Here is a 15,712-nt window from a genome sequence, read left to right as displayed (position 1 = left end):
TTTACCAAATCTGGACTTCAGCTCAGATGCGAAGCCTAGCTCCGCGGAAATAAAACGTAATTCAATAACAAATCAAGAAGTCCAAACGCATTCAAACTCGACACTACCATGATCCATTACTAACCAGATTGTTTATAAGAAATCTAGACGATGCTTGTGGCAGCTCTGTGATGTAAAGAAGCAGCTTCCTTAGAAGAGAGATGTGTTCCTCCTGATTCAAGAAATCAAATAACGTTTGTGAACACGGGGGAAACATTAACTTGTCGCATTAAAGTGCGACAGAGCGGTAATAGCGTCGAACTTGCAATACAGAGGTCCAGGGTTCGAGTTCCTCTTTGTTCACATGATGGATGTAGTTCTGGATAGTCCTAAGTTCAACTCCTTGACATCGATTGTAACTTTCCAACGCATTTGCCCACTGACACCAAAGGCTTAGAAACGTGCTTTGTTTGATTTACATTATTTGTTTGACTTTATTAAATAAGGGTTACAGGTTTACCAGTGTTCCCACTACTGTTAAGTGGTACCCTGTTTAACAAAAATTTTGTTGAGGAAGAAAACCTCATACTGTAACTGTGCAAAGAAACAAAAACGCATCAAAAATTAACTAAGATGAAATAAGTGGACATGGAAAGAAATACAACAAAGCAAGCAGTTCAACGAACCTGTTTATCCCTCTTAGTCACTTGTTCCAAAATAATTCTAAAGAAAAGAACTGGATCATCCACTAAGCACCTCCAAACCAGACGACGGGCGACTTCCATCACTGCGGATGAAACACAGGAGTTGAGAATGATGTAACCCAGTTTACGCCCCCTAACCCACAAAAGTACTTCCGAGCTCGAACCCTGACCAGGTCTCTGCGTTGTGTTCTTGGCTGTGATACTCTATTTTCACAGAACCTATCTCCATCCCAGAGTATAGGAAGGTAACAGCGAATTGAAAGTGAAATCTTAGAAAATGCTGGGTCGAACCCGGAACTATTCAGTTGCAGTCAAGCTCACTGACTTCTGTGCTACAGCGTGAACCAAACCGATGATGAACTTAAGTTCACTTAACACTTCTTTTGACGATCAATTCACCATCTTCATTACTACCCTCTGCAACAAACTTATTCACTAACCAGCTATTTTGTCACTATCCACTAGTACGTCATCCATCATTTTGATGATGTCAGGAATGGCTGATGACACAGCTTGCGGCCATAACTCAGCTTCTACTTGTTGACTTTCACCTTTAATAGTAAAAATAAAATGAGGAAAACAGAAATATCAACATTTCAACCTGAAACAAAAGGATATAAGTGAAAAATTCCACTGAAAATAAACTCTCTGTTTTCCTAAATACTAGAGACGCTTGGTGTTCTGTTTTGTCATTGCTTTGATTTCGTTTCTTTTATCCGGTTCCATGTTGATGTTGCAAGGTTGTCTTAAGGAGAAGATACACTGCGCGCCCACTTGGCAAGGAGGCTGAAATCCACTGTATCATATCAGCACGTAAACACCAAGCCAAGGCGTGCTTGTCAACCTGCAGTGCGGGCATAATCACAGTCTCTGAAGTCCCCAAACATCTCTTGGTTGAGGCACTCTCTCAGCTAAACTGTCATTGTCCGCTGTGCCATTTTCCAACCATAAGAGCTAAGACAGGCAGAGTAACGCTGACACAAAATGAGCAATCTCTGGGAATAACCTCTGGTACACTATCCGGATTTTGTCTACTCTGTGAGAGCACCATTCTTGTTGTTCAACCATTCGAAGAAATATGAATTTTAATACCTACACTGACTTTTAAGCACTTGTTCCAAAACAAGCATGCATTTTAGTTTGCAAAGCACTAAACAAATAAATAAAAAAAAAACTGGAGAGAGTACCGAAGAGACATGATACGTATGTTCTATAAGCTCAAACCTTCATCTTCTCCCGTCACATCTTGTGAGTTTTCTGTCCCTTCCAAGTGGTAATGCCAAACGTCCATGCGAGAATCCTTCTCTATTGAAATCCACAGCAGCAAGAAAAAACAAAGCACATGGCGATTTGCGTAAATCTTATTTCATGATTTATAATCGTGCCGTACAAGTGATTTTACTGTGCTTAAGCCAGTGCTGGTGCCAGTGCGACTGCCAATGATTGTGCCTACATTAGAGCTCGTGATACTGCCATCGTGGTGAACGTAACTCGGTGCAGGTACCACCAATGATGGTGCCAATGTTGGTACTCGTGATGGTGTCAATTTAGGAATAAAAAGCCAGTGCTAGTGCCACCATAATTGCTATAAAAGTGCTAAAATTAGGGTTCCTCGTGGTGCCATAATGCTTATAAGAAGCTAATACTGGTGCGACCTTAATTGCCAATGCCAGCGCTTATAATGGAGTTTGTAATACAGCTATTACAATTAACATAAGCCAGAGCGGGTGCCATCTGGGTTGCCAATGTTTGCGCCTCTACAGGTGCTCCTGATTGTGCTATGGGAATGATGTTTGGCCAATGCTGATGCCAGCTCAATTGAAAACACTGCGGCTGATATTCATGCTCTTGATGGAAATTTCGTGGAACATTATGTTCATTGCGAGAAAGTATCAAGAAGGCTTATTTTTTAATTACAAAAACAAGAGAATACCGCAGCGCTACACTTTGGTATGTTTGCATATTTACTTTGATACGCGTGTTGTCTTTTATTTACATTTTTTGAGTTTAATTGCTAAGTGCTATTACTGTTATTACTGTTTTTATTACGGCAATTTGATTTTGATAGCTAAAACATTGTTGTCCCAGAATAGTAAAATGAACAGATGCTACTTTGTATCTACTACTCTCTGGTTGACAGAATTAATTAAACAGCTTAAGAATGCAAAGGCAACCTTTTGGAGATTTATCAGTATGTACAAGGTGCATGCTTCTTATTAACACTTTTAACACGTTTGTGTACTTTAACTGTAGGTAATTCACATATTTCGAAACAACATTTTCGGACTCATTCCGTGCTATTGCCGATCTACTGCCTTTTTGGTTCTAATCTTGTCACGAGTGATGCCCAAATAATTAAGAAGTGCATGTTCCTATGGAAAGATGACTTTTCTTGAAGCAAGAGGAAACCCTGTCGCCTTCAAATTCACACTATTAAACCGTCTGACGAACCTGTCTAACTTGTAACACAATTGAAGGTAATATCAACGTTTGGGTAACAAGGGCTTGTTGGCGGTTGTCAAACGCCCGTTTGGGATGGTATGTTGCTTGGTATGTCACATAAGGAAGGACAGGGCATCTGTTTCATATTGTGCAAAGATTGGGCAACGGCTAGTTCATTTTAAACTTTATTTTACGATAAATTCAAGAGAGGACAACCGCAGCTGCGAATAAAATACGGCCGTGGCCAACAACTTAAGACATTCTCGATACTTGCATATCACTAAAAGATCAAATCTCACAGTAACTTTAAGCCAAACTTCCAAGGTGGAGTAATAACATACAGGCCGTGTCCTCGAAGCTTCAACCCAATACAGATATATAGGACTTTGGAAAAATCAAGAAATTCTCAATTCAAAAAAATACTGCAGATTTAAAGGCTCAACAATTAGCTTTGTTTATCTAACCTTGACCTCAAAGGCTAAGGATTAACCCTGGCATTGACACAGAGGAATGGCCATCTCTACCATGGCTTATCACAATCCAAGCTCTTTTTTGCAGACACATCGAGGTAACCTGTGTTGAAACAAGTGGAACAAACACTGAAGCAACTCACCTTTTTCATCCTCTGCAACATTTACACCAACTGTTGTCTCCATTGACACCGGAATAGCTCGCAATAAGAACTCAGATCGCTCTTGTTGCTTCTTCAAAGCGCTGCTATTGTCGCGGATCTTTCTCTTATCTCGGTTCTTTTTGTCCTGCTGCTCTTCCAGAATGAGACTTGCATCCCAAGGGCAGTCAGGGGGGTGACTTGAAGGCATACCAACGGCAGGGGAGGGGAGGGTGAAGTCAACTTTAGGTGGCGGAACCTTTAATGGAAAAGAATCAAAACGAGAAATATATACTCCACTGTAAGTGTGTAAGAATGACCTTCCTCCCCCTCCCCTCAGCATTTCTTTTGAACGTTGACTAATCAAAAACTCGACACAATGACTTCGTACAGAACACTAACAAAAACCCTAGAAGGATTCGTCGCTTCCCGAAAAAAAAGGGATACATCCGAACCTTTAGAATCAGTCTTGCTCCTTCCTCAAGTCTAGGCCAAGCATGGTACCTGGATTGCCACAAAACTTCAAATCTACAATTAAAGGAGAAATAAACAAATGAAAGTCAAGAAAACTCCCTAAAACATGGCAGCAACTCTCAACCCAGAGAACAATTTTCCTTGTATCTAACATTTGCAAGAAGTATTTTTTCACACGTAGTCGACAATTTATGTCGAATAAATATTTACTCGTAAACGAGTGGTAGGGAATCCTTCTACAAAAGAGGTCCAGACTTCTCACATCCTTAATTCACAGACAAGAATTTGAGTGCTACGCTCGACGAGTCTGCTTGAAGTTTATAGAAGTGTCTGATCAGCCTCTTGGCTAAGACAAAACGCTGCGTCATACCAGCCGAGAATCATTTTTTTCGCACGCATTTGACAATTTTTATTGCAACAGAGAAAGTTTGAAAAATTGTCCAAAGCAGACAAATCAAACGATGGTTGTACGATCAAATCTAGCGCTCCAGAGATATGCACGCCGTTGAAGTGGCATGCACCGACGGTTTTATTAGGCAATATCAGTAGGTAAAGTGAGATAAACATTTACCTAAAGTAGTAAACAATATTACACAAAATGTCCCTTCACTGCATTTGGTTTGTTTTTCCTGTTCTGGCAACTTATACAATGTAGGTTATTTTTGCATGTAGATCGTCAATAGGCGACTTTGAAAATCATAAAGCTTGGAGCTCGAAATGATCTCCGGCGAATGGGCCTTTCAGCTGATATCGTGGCCGTAAGCGTAGCAATTCTTACCCACCTCTGGAGAGACTTGACTCTTTCATTGGCATCAGTACAAGTCAGTTCTTTGTGTAGCATCTGCTCCACCGTGTCCCGCAGACGTATACCAGTCAGAAGGAAGACTGAAGCTATATAATGTAACACAAAATAAAAATACTTAATTATCGGCAGCTATAACACAAAATAAGGGTACCTAAACATCATCAGCTACTTTAGCCCTGGAAATTACAACCTGTGTTTGTTGGAAAATTTATCCTACATATTTCGAGACAGTAATTTGTAATAAATAAGTTCATCATCGAAACTGTTACTACTTTTTCATATCTGTAAAAACTGAAAACTTGTGATCCTTTGATTTTAATTAAGTTTTTATTTTTAAACATATTTGCGCTAGAGGACCGCTTTAACTGTCGAAAATTTAAGGGGTTAGGAACAAGAAATTTAAACAAGCAAAGTCCTTGAAGTGCAGGAAAAATTTAAGTTTGGCATCTGATTGGTTTAGAAAGTTGCAATAATTTTTTTTATCGACTAATCGCGGAGCGAAGTAAACAATAACAAATCCAGAATTTCTTCCGCGACTCAGATGAAAAGTAACAAAGAACGGTATCATTTTGATTAATATTCAACACCTTACCAGCAGAGGATACCAGTTGTTGATCTTCATCAAGCAACAGTTCCCAGACTACAGGCAAGGTATCCATCAGATGGCTTTTTTCGATGACTGTACCCGCCTTGGCAATTACTGAGAATGGACAATGGGTCAAACTTGCGAGCTGAAATAAAACAACAAAATAGAACTCAACAATGATGACTCACACTCCACATCAGTAAACAGTAGGGTTAAACAATAGGAAAATCTGTCAACAAAAAGTGAAAAGTAGGGTTCCAAGAATCACTGTGCATCTTGGATTTCCTTTTAACTACATTTAAATTTGGAAAAGATCAGTTAAATGACTTCTTTTAAGAAAAACCAAAGGTATTAATTGTCTTTGGCAAAACAAATCGTGAAACGTGTCTTAACTTTGGTATGAGTGAGGTAAAAGTAAAAAAAAAAAAAAAAAAAAAAAAAACCGCTATGCCTTGTCCTTACAGAGACGTCTTCTAAGATTTCCCTGAAATCATGAAGTCAAGAAACCGTGACCTGAAAACTACCCACATTACCTTTCGGGGTTATTGCGTGCACTTTTTACGCTTTTTTTTCCGACCAATCTCAAAACAACGATGACGGTGAAAAGTTACATGAAACTCCACATGAGTTTAAAAGATTCTTTCCCTGCAACTCTAGCTCTCAAGCACTAAAATGCTCTATGGGAGTCTACTCTGTTAACTTACGCTTGATGATATATATTGTATCATTTCTGTGTCCTCCTTATCCTTCTTAGTCGCCTGTTCCACAGAACCAACTTGCGGTGCACTGATCAGCGGACTGCCATGAATGCCATGCGCTCTGCCAGGCTGCTTGTCGGAAGCTTTGTCGTTCTTGTTCAAAGTGCTGTAAACTGCCTTCAGTGATTTCACCATCCGTGTGCAGCTTCGGCTTTGCCGCTGGTGACAATTAACAGGACAAACTCCTTGGTGATCACACAGGAACGCGGTTGAGCTGTTCAGCTGAATCACGGCATTTAACCAGGGTAAATTCAGAGTCAGATCTTCATCGTCCGACTCGTCATCGTCGTCAAACATCGTCGCGTCCACACTGAGATGCTTAGCGTCACACTTGGTGGATTTTGATCTGAACCTCACCGACTCACCCTCCCCTCCGATCCCACCACGCTTGGCTATCCGCTTCGCTGTCTTAGGTGAGTTCTGAATACTGACCCGTGGGAAGTACAAACTGTGGCGATTCCGCGTTCGGTCTACACTATCGCGTCTTTCTTTCTTTCCTTCTTGATCTGTATCTGGGTTGTTAGCGTTCGTATCAGTCCCTGAGACTGTAATCATGGGTGGTTCTTGCAAGGTTCGACTTGGACTGGAGGGGAAATCAGTCTGTAAAGAAGACTGACTCCAAGCACTGGCTCGCCGTATTCGTTCTCCTCCTCCACCAATGATACTACTCAAACGACGCTGATGCATTTCGGGAGAAAATGCCATAGACCGTCGATGACTTGTCACACTCTGGCGTCTCCTTTGAATATTATAACGATGTAAGGGTCTACCTGCAGGTTTGCTGACCGAGTAAAGACCATGGCTTTCCCGTAAGAAGGCTGTGATTTCCAGCAGGAGCTGGCAGGCGATCATCAACAGAGGGTAAGGACACACTTTCACTGAATCATTCAAAGTGGCTGAAAAGAAACAAAACGTGCAGAGTATGTTACATGTAGGTGGAAACTAACCAATGGACGTTTGCCTGCCAGCTCAATAGTATCTTTTTTCTTTTTTTGTTGTATTTCATTCTTTGACGTGGTGTACAGTTTTGAAACTGTTCTCGCGAGATTTTCGAATTGAACAAATAAATTCCTCCAAATGTAGTTCAGCATGAGCTGTTTGAGGAAGACAAGGTAATTTGGTATCATCAACTGACGTCAATATGAAAGCGATCTTCGCAATAATGAACACTACTTAAGCAGTAGTGAAAATAAGGCCTGAAAAAATTCAGGCCTGTAAGGGATTTGAACCCATGACCTATGCGATACCTGTGCAGCGCTCGACCTACTGCGCTAACAAGCCAATTGGGAGCTGGTCATTATGTTGGTTTCAAATGAGGGGAAGTCAAAAAGTCGGAAAACCGGTATCGCAGAGGTCATGAGTTCAAATCACGTGCAGGCCTGAATTTTTTTCAAGCCTTTTTTTCACTACTGCTTAAGTGGTTTTCATTACTGCGAAGATCACTTTCATATTCACGTCTTTATCCGCAGTGCAAATATATGACTTTCATATATTCACAGCCATTATCAACTGAGTTGATAACGTAAATTGGCCACCGCTAGGAGTTTCGAAGCTGCAATAATCAAAATCAGTACAAATCTTCAACAACTTCAAGGGACTAACAAAAACTGCCACCCTTTGAGTTTCTGAAATTAAGAGAAAATGCATAGAAAGATTGAAAAGTTATTAACTATCGTAATGTACTATCATAAACTTGTTGTCGCTCAAGAAAACATCAACCACCAAAATCTTCAAATCGTGAAATTTATCATGTTCAGCTAAAAGATCGACAATACACAAAACTTCCATCAAAAATAAGTATGTTGAATGGTAAGTGTGCATGCACATATATATATGATATGGAGCTTTCCATATCCCCATACATTGCCTTTAAATTCAGAGAAACAGCCACACAGTTTGGCCCGGCGGGCCTCCTGTGAAAGAGTAAACTTGTATTTATATTAAGTTTCAGTTCGTAAAAATATGATTTTAATTGTAAGTTATTGCTGCAAACCTTCGTCCAGGAAGTCTTCCTCCATTTCATCCATGTCTGTAAGGACAGTCTTCCCACCCTCTTCGTCGATGGACGGCAGCAAATGTCTCCTCTTTTTTGCCAACACCTGCTCCAGTTTCTTGCCCAAAGCAACACCCCATTCACGGAACAGGACACCAGCTTCGTGCATGGCAACGAGGTTACGGCGCTGAGCGAACATGAATGGTGTGGCAGAAGTTGATGAGACTCCACCTCGACGTTGAGCAAGAGATGGAAGACTGCCTCGTAACCACTGCGGCCATTCGCCTTGGTTGCATCTATGAACAAGGACGCAACACTCCAACAAGAGACATGCTCTAGCCACAGCTGGTGCTTCCTAAACAGTAATTGTTAGGGGATCTTTAACACTGGCGCAGTTATGAATGACTTCCCCTGAAAATCTTACACTACTAATGTTTTGTTTGATAACATAATAATAATTCTCATTACTTGTCTGCTTGATATTGTATTGATATTGGATGGAGAAATTCTGTTTTGGTCACTCGTGGAAGTTAAAGGGTTAACGGTTGCTTTAGTGGCAGTGATAAAACCTTCAAGGTTATTTTTACGACGACAGGCTCGGATTTTGGAAAGTTAGTGGGAACCAATAGATAATTATTTCCAGGAGGTGGGCAGAGGATCCTCTCCTTTTTTTTTGGGGGGGGGGGGGAGAGGGAGACACATGGATTTCATGGGAACGGAGAAGGGATCAGTCGCCACCAACAGAATATAAGGGGGAGCCTACAGAACACTGACTGACACAACCAAAATCCTCTGACCCGACCCCCCCCTCCCCTACCCTTCCCCAAGACGATATATAATGACCTGCCCCCTCAGTGATTTCAATACCCGCTCCTAATGCAGTGCTTTTTAATGACATGGCTAATCCTGAACTCACCAAGTCCAGCATGGAAGCCAAAATCTTTGGATCTGGTATGGAACCCGGCTGACCACCATGAAGGAGAAATCGAAACCTGACCATACCAGACCTTAGTGCTTCCACATCGACAGGTTTAGTTTCAAACTCATGAACAACTATATCAATGGGCAGAGTAGGTTCACTCAACGTGGATGGCGTCGTGTCTCCTTTCTTCGTTATTGGGAAGATATCATCTAATTTCTTTCTACTAGGAGTCTTTGACTTGAGGAGCTTGCGTTTTAAGCTTGGCCGCTGTTCTGATGGAGTGTCTGGTGTGTCCAGCAAGTCTTCATCACTGTCATATTGAGTGCCCATAGCTTTTTGCCTCTTCCGGATGAATATCTACGTATTAAAAGTGAGATATGTTTTCATTTTGACCCGAGCGTGGGAGAAATAGAAAAACGTCTGGTCTCTATATGGAATCGAGTCTCAAAACCATGAACTCCGCGCTCCAACGCTATTCAACCACGCTACAGATAACTCTTAAGTCAGCTTGGCTATTTTCAAGTTCATTTGAAACACGCGTTTCGTGTTCTTGCTCGGATCAGCAATGTCGAGCAATGTCGAGCAATGTCGAGCAATGTCGAGCAATGTCGCAATGTGAGTAAAGACGTGTGAAATAAGAAAGAAGGTTAATTCAGAGCTGAAAAAGGTTTATCGTCTTGTCACGAGAGAGGAACAAAGAAAGGGTCAGCATCCTTTGCCTAAGTTCCCCACAACAACTACCACGTACCGTGTAGTACTGTTATTTTTTTCAGGTTTTTTTCGGCGGATAGGCGATTTTTTTGTGTTTGTCGGAAGGCAAACTTGCGGTTGAAAATAAGTGAAATTTCTGTGGGGACTTATTGTTGTCGTTAGCTAGTAAGTGATTATACGGAAATCTTTTCGTTAAACCTTCATGTGTTCTTTTTAATGTTGGGAATAACACAATAGGTGACTCTAGCACTGTTGTTTTAGTCCAAATATACACACAAACCAACCTTTCTTTTACTTCTCGGAGACAACGCTGTCTCCGAAGGACTGGATTCCACAGCAGACGAAAACTTCAGACTTCGTGTTAGGCTGCCACTGCTATCAGCGCTCTCTGATGTGATCCGAACAAGCTTCTGCAAAAGAGTGCGCTTAGTTTTGTAAGTAGCAGTTCTTTCAACCTTCATCCTAGCCACTGATGTTTTCCTGACAGTCGACACTTTTTTAGTGGACGAATCTTGCGCAGGAGTTTTGCTTGCATCTGGCTGATCTTTCGATTCTTTGTAGGCTGAGTCCCGAAGTCCACTCAAGGCAACTTTCCAGAATATGTTTCCATACGATTCTTTTACAAACCTCAGAAGTTGCCGGAGTTCGCCATAAAAAGTCTAAGAGGAAATAAGGATATTTTTATGAAAAGTGTGAGTTTGGGAGTTGAGTATTTCAGTACTGCTACTACTGCTACTACCGATACTGCTACTACTACTGCTTCTGCTATTAATCCTGGTACTACTCCTTCTAGTTTTATTACTGCTGCTAATGCTGCTGCTGCTGCTACTGATACTTCTATAAGAGTGACCAAGACAGAATTTCTTCTTAAAACATCAATACAATATAAAGCAGACAAGTGATTAGGATAGAGAAAAACATCAATTAGGGGATTATAAGTTGATCCAATACCAAATTCTCCAAACTAACATCACGAGAACTGTATGACAGACAATAAGGAGAATCACTACTGTGATCTTGGGAGTTAGAGGGTCAAGGTTGCCTAAAGCTGACGTTTCGAATGTTAGCCCTTTGTTGGAGTGTTTCACTTACCCTTTTATTTAAAATGGTCGCTCCTAAGGATGAGTTTTACCTGATGTGAGAGATCTGATTTAGTTAAACAACTCACCAAATTTTTTAGTTCAAGGAAGTTCATCTCAGCCACTCTGGTGAGCAGGATCTTAAAAATGCTGCCAATAATGACACCATTGACGCCTTCTGGCATAGAAAAAAGACTTTTCTTTCTCATCGGTTTCTCAGGGTTTGCGACAGGCATCATCTCATCATCAGATTGTTCTTGGTCTTCCTCGCAGAAGCCCAACAGGGCATGAAGGAAGTCCACCAAGTCTTCGTGAGGTTCTAATCTCGCATATTGCTGGAGCCACAATTTGAATGCAGCTTCTTCACTGCGAAGGAGTTGAGTCAGGAGCTTGTTTGTTGTGTTTCGAAGTCGATCACCAGAGTTCCCTCGGCAGCCATCTCCGCATCCTATAACGGAGATGAAGGATTAAAATTTAGTTTGCAGATGTACAGAAGCTACAGTTATTTAAAAAAAAGATTGGGCTTCAAAAAGTGTCTGTAATCGAACGAAAGAGGGCAATGCTTTTGAGAATGAAAGGATGGTAAATTCAAAGGCTCATTTCGTCGCTCTAGGGACTCTTTAATCTTAGGTAATGAAAGTTCGAGTAGCCTTCAGCATGTCGACATTCCAAATGTGCTGCAAAAGTGCTAACTCGATGGGATGGAAGAGAAAACCGCCTCGACAAGGGAAAAATACAACTACGCCATTTTCCATTTCTTAAACTACCTAGCCGATTAAATTTTTCTACACCCCTATTCAATAACTTAACACAGTAACAAAGAAAGAAAAAAAGCATTAATTTACCCAAAGGACATCCTAAGGCTTTGACGACACTGACTAGACATCCCATTGCTAGACTGAGGAAACTTGGAGGCCTTCCGTAGAAGCTAGCGCGCAGTCTACCAAGGATATTGTCGGAGTGAGGGCTTCGGAATCCCACAGCCTGTGTTTCAGCAACAGTACGATCATCGACCTCGATAGAACTGCCTCGTTTCTTGGACTTCTTGTTTTGATGAATCGTAACCAACTGCTGCAGAATGGTGAGAGTCATGTCACTGATTAATGCGGAAGGATTCTCGCGCGTGATGTTATACAGAGCTTGTAAGATCATTAGGGAACTCAGTCGGCCGTCAATAGTGATGTAATCAGCTGCACCTGGAAACACAAAGTACCGGTCGATTTTTGTGAGCGAATCGCGGTTGACAAATGTTCTTGGATTTTCACACAGACCTAGGAGTGCCAGGGCTTTTCTGTTTGTTGTTGCAATACTGGGAGGTTTAAGAAGCGGCTGGACCTCGCTCTCAACCGAGCTGCTGCTTGCGTGACTTGAATTTGTATGCTCTGAGAGACGCTTCAAAATTGCTTCATCCTTTAGTTGGTCTGTTTTTGCTACGTCACCGGTTTGCACCAATCCACCCTGGAATTCCTGGACTTCATTTTCATACGAAACCATGCTCTCAAAAGCTACATGATTACTCGATTCCTTACTTCTTGTATACATCAGAGAAGGATCCGGTTGAGCTTGTCCATCATAGTTTGGAGAGTTGCTATAGCAGGACTGTACACGGTCAGTTTGTAAAATCGTTTCTTTAGTAGAATTAACTGAAGAAACACTGGTAAGAACATCATTCAGACGTCCACTTTGAAGATCCCTTGCCTCGGAACTGGCTTCTAACGGATCACCACCGTGTTGCATACTGGTATCTCCAGTACCAACTAAGGGCACTTGAAGGGCATTTGATGGCTTAATGTAAACTTTGGTACTCTGAAATTTCCTAGTCTCGCAGACATCTTGAGAATCGTCATTGGCTATGGTCTTCTCCTCTTGCTGGGTCATGCCCCCAGTCGGTGAGGGTACGGCTGTCAACACTCGTCCCCCTGCTGCCCCCCCTGGGGATGATTGCACCCTTATTCTCAACGTTATGGAGCCTGTGCGCTCTATTCCGTGGGCTGCTGATCTTTCTTCATCAGAACCATCTGGAATCTTTAAAGTGCTCTGGTTATCCGACTGTGATTCTCCACTAGGATCGGTTGTTACACTTTGAGGAACTGTGAGTTGTACACTGTTAGTGACAGTTGAAGACGCGTTGGCTGCACTTTGGCTGCCCAATCTTCCACTTTGTGCATTACCTTCTTTGTTGATCTTCTCCACTTCTGCTCCATCTGGTTTTACACTGTTTTTACCTTGGACTAAACTTCCTTCCCCACTGATGCCCGGATTTACTGTTAAAACTGTGGGCCCCTGAGCAGAAATTTCACTTCTGATCTCTCCTGATGCCCCGCTGCTTGTTGCTTGATCACAAAGGTTGAATTCTCTCTTGAGGTAAGCAGTAAGATAACGCAGTGCCCACACGACACCATTTTCATCCCAGCCAGTTGACAACAAACACTTCAAAACAGCAACATCGAAAAAGGTGGCTGGTGAAAATTCTGAATTTGAGTCAGCTGATGTGCTCTGATCTGCAGAACTAGACTGACTTCCTTTTTCGTCATTTTCAGCGTGAGCATCTTTTGATATAACTTCACATGTAAATGGCGTTATCAATGGCTTCTCGTGTTTCCAAAGGGGTCCCCAAATTGCCACTCCATTTTCTAGTCTAAATGTCAAGTCGCTCTCTCGCATGTGGTACACATGAGGTGTGAGCTCATGCACAAACTGCTCGATGGTGGTCAGAGGATAGAGCAAGCTATCAGTGTCCACAACACAGCAAACACGTGGTCCTTCCAGCAAAATCCAGTGAAGTGTGAACAAGAGTTCACGTTCTGCGTTACCAAGTCTATCAATATTTCCCAGACGCCCCCTGTTTGAAAGAAGCAAGGAGCAGCACTGAAGGATGTAAGGCACTGATGACTGTATAAGATGCCATCTGTTTATGCTCTTCACAGCACTGGCTAAACTGGGCTGTAGATCTTGAACTCGGTTTTCACAAATTATTCTCTCAAACGACTACAAAAAAGAGAAAAGAAAAGAAGTCAAAGGTTTTCACCTTAAAACATATGCTGCTCTTGATGATGTAAGTAAGGATGCTAAATTTTTTCAGACTTTACTTGCCTTTTTTTAAATTTTCATTATGGCAAAAATACACCATACCAGTTGTTACATCTTAAATTTTGGAAATAACATGTTGTTTGACTTTTTATCATGATGTTATTTACTATTTAAAGAATCCACTATTACCACATCATGTTTCAGCCCTGTCTTTTTCTAAGGAAAAAGACTTGGAAACCCTTTTATGCATGCAAAAAAAATCAACAAATTTTGGAAACAAAAAAGAAAAGACCCAAATGTTGTGCTTGATGCTCCACAAACAGTTGCCTTTGTCCATCCGTAGTTACAGTGAAACTTCTTCATCAATGATCAGTTGCACACTGTTTCTCAAAGCTGTGCTTATACAGGGCACTAAGTTCAATTTTTTCAAAAAGTCGCCATTTGGCAACCTTCAATTGTAACATGGTTGCCATAAAATTAAAATTTTGGTTGCCTCCAAAAGGAGAGAGAGAGAGAGAGAATGAAGAAACTCTGATGTCTGGAAGCAGAAATTACTTACAACAAAGTTGCTTAGACCATGTAACAAATCATGTTTAATACCATTTTGATCTATTGCTCAGCTGAGAAACATCTCTATTCTAACATAAGCCCAAATATTGGTATTAAAACCTTCCATGTTGCAATCAACACCTTAGGCCTGTTCCAAACGTCGTGCTACTGCCTTGCCGAACTCAAATGAATTTGGCTCGGCAGTGGCACGACGATAGCACGGCAGCGATTTCAAACGTCGAACCTAATGCAGTCGCGCCAAATTCAAAAGACAAAACAAACCACCTATCCAGCGGTATCGCCCCATCCAAAATGGCGGAGGGAAACCTTAACGAAGAGCGCGAGAAGTTTGTTTTGTTTAAGACAATTTTAAATGCCAGAAGGCAACGCAGGCGAATGCAACAGTCCATATTGAATACTGTTATTGCAAGGAGAGGATTACTTTTGAAAGTTTTTTCATTTATTCTTCTTCTGGTTTCCCTTGACGAGAGCCAGCAAGTTACTGTATTACGATCGTGCCGGCGTTTCCAAACCCTAACCCTAAGCAATTTATTGTCACCGTCGGATTCCTCTTCTCTCAAGCTTTCGGGCAAAACGGGTAGATTTGTCTTTTTTTTATTAGTGCGCATGCGTAATAGTATGCAAATAATGCAAAATCCGTTAAATTAATTTATGAATTGAGTTCGGCGCGACAGTAGCACAACGTTTGAAACCAAGTCGTGCTACTGCCGTGCGGCACGGCAAGGCCTGCCGCGCTAAGTAGTCGTGCCGAACCTAATTCAGCCGTGCCGTGCTTAATGGTTTCAAACGGCGTGCTACTGCCGTGCTTAAATCGAAATTACTATTTCATTTGAGTTCGGCACGGCAGTAGCACGACGTTTGGAACAGGCCTTAAATCACTTGATATTTAGTCACCATACTTTGTGATGCAAAGTTGAATGTTAGCCTTAAATGCTACACAAAATAAAATGAAGTTTATCTAAACAAAAACAGTTTGCTTTGATCACTGCTCATTTTAGGTTTATATATACATAGGAGTTACAAAACAGTTTGTTTTTGTTTTTTTGTTT

The 15,712-nt window shown here is 41.5% G+C and overlaps 1 protein-coding gene across 2 annotated transcripts in view; it reads right to left on the bottom strand.

Moving 5' to 3' along the window:
- The window catches only part of LOC113681572 (protein unc-80 homolog), a 49,433-nt gene that overhangs the window by 25,736 nt on the left and 7,985 nt on the right, over positions 1-15,712 (bottom strand). The window contains exons 3-16 of one of the 2 annotated variants that reach the window (XM_089210509.1): positions 11,909-14,051; positions 11,153-11,511; positions 10,269-10,643; positions 9,268-9,630; positions 8,352-8,706; positions 6,305-7,254; positions 5,607-5,745; positions 4,992-5,100; positions 4,191-4,263; positions 3,739-3,994; positions 1,908-1,988; positions 1,124-1,234; positions 666-766; positions 125-211 (exon numbers count right to left, since the gene is read on the bottom strand). In XM_089210509.1, the coding sequence (XP_089066635.1) occupies positions 125-211; positions 666-766; positions 1,124-1,234; positions 1,908-1,988; positions 3,739-3,994; positions 4,191-4,263; positions 4,992-5,100; positions 5,607-5,745; positions 6,305-7,254; positions 8,352-8,706; positions 9,268-9,630; positions 10,269-10,643; positions 11,153-11,511; positions 11,909-14,051 (5,502 nt within the window). The remainder of the gene's footprint in view (positions 1-124; positions 212-665; positions 767-1,123; positions 1,235-1,907; positions 1,989-3,738; positions 3,995-4,190; positions 4,264-4,991; positions 5,101-5,606; positions 5,746-6,304; positions 7,255-8,351; positions 8,707-9,267; positions 9,631-10,268; positions 10,644-11,152; positions 11,512-11,908; positions 14,052-15,712) is intronic. The other variant, XM_089210510.1, reaches the window with a different exon arrangement.

The sequence above is a fragment of the Pocillopora damicornis genome, chromosome 6, assembly GCF_964200805.1.
Source record: "Pocillopora damicornis chromosome 6, jaPocDami1.2, whole genome shotgun sequence".
In the NCBI taxonomy this organism is placed as follows: Eukaryota; Metazoa; Cnidaria; class Anthozoa; order Scleractinia; family Pocilloporidae; genus Pocillopora; species Pocillopora damicornis.
The sequence above is the reverse complement of the archived record's forward strand: the minus strand, read 5'-3'. Positions and strand labels throughout refer to the sequence as shown.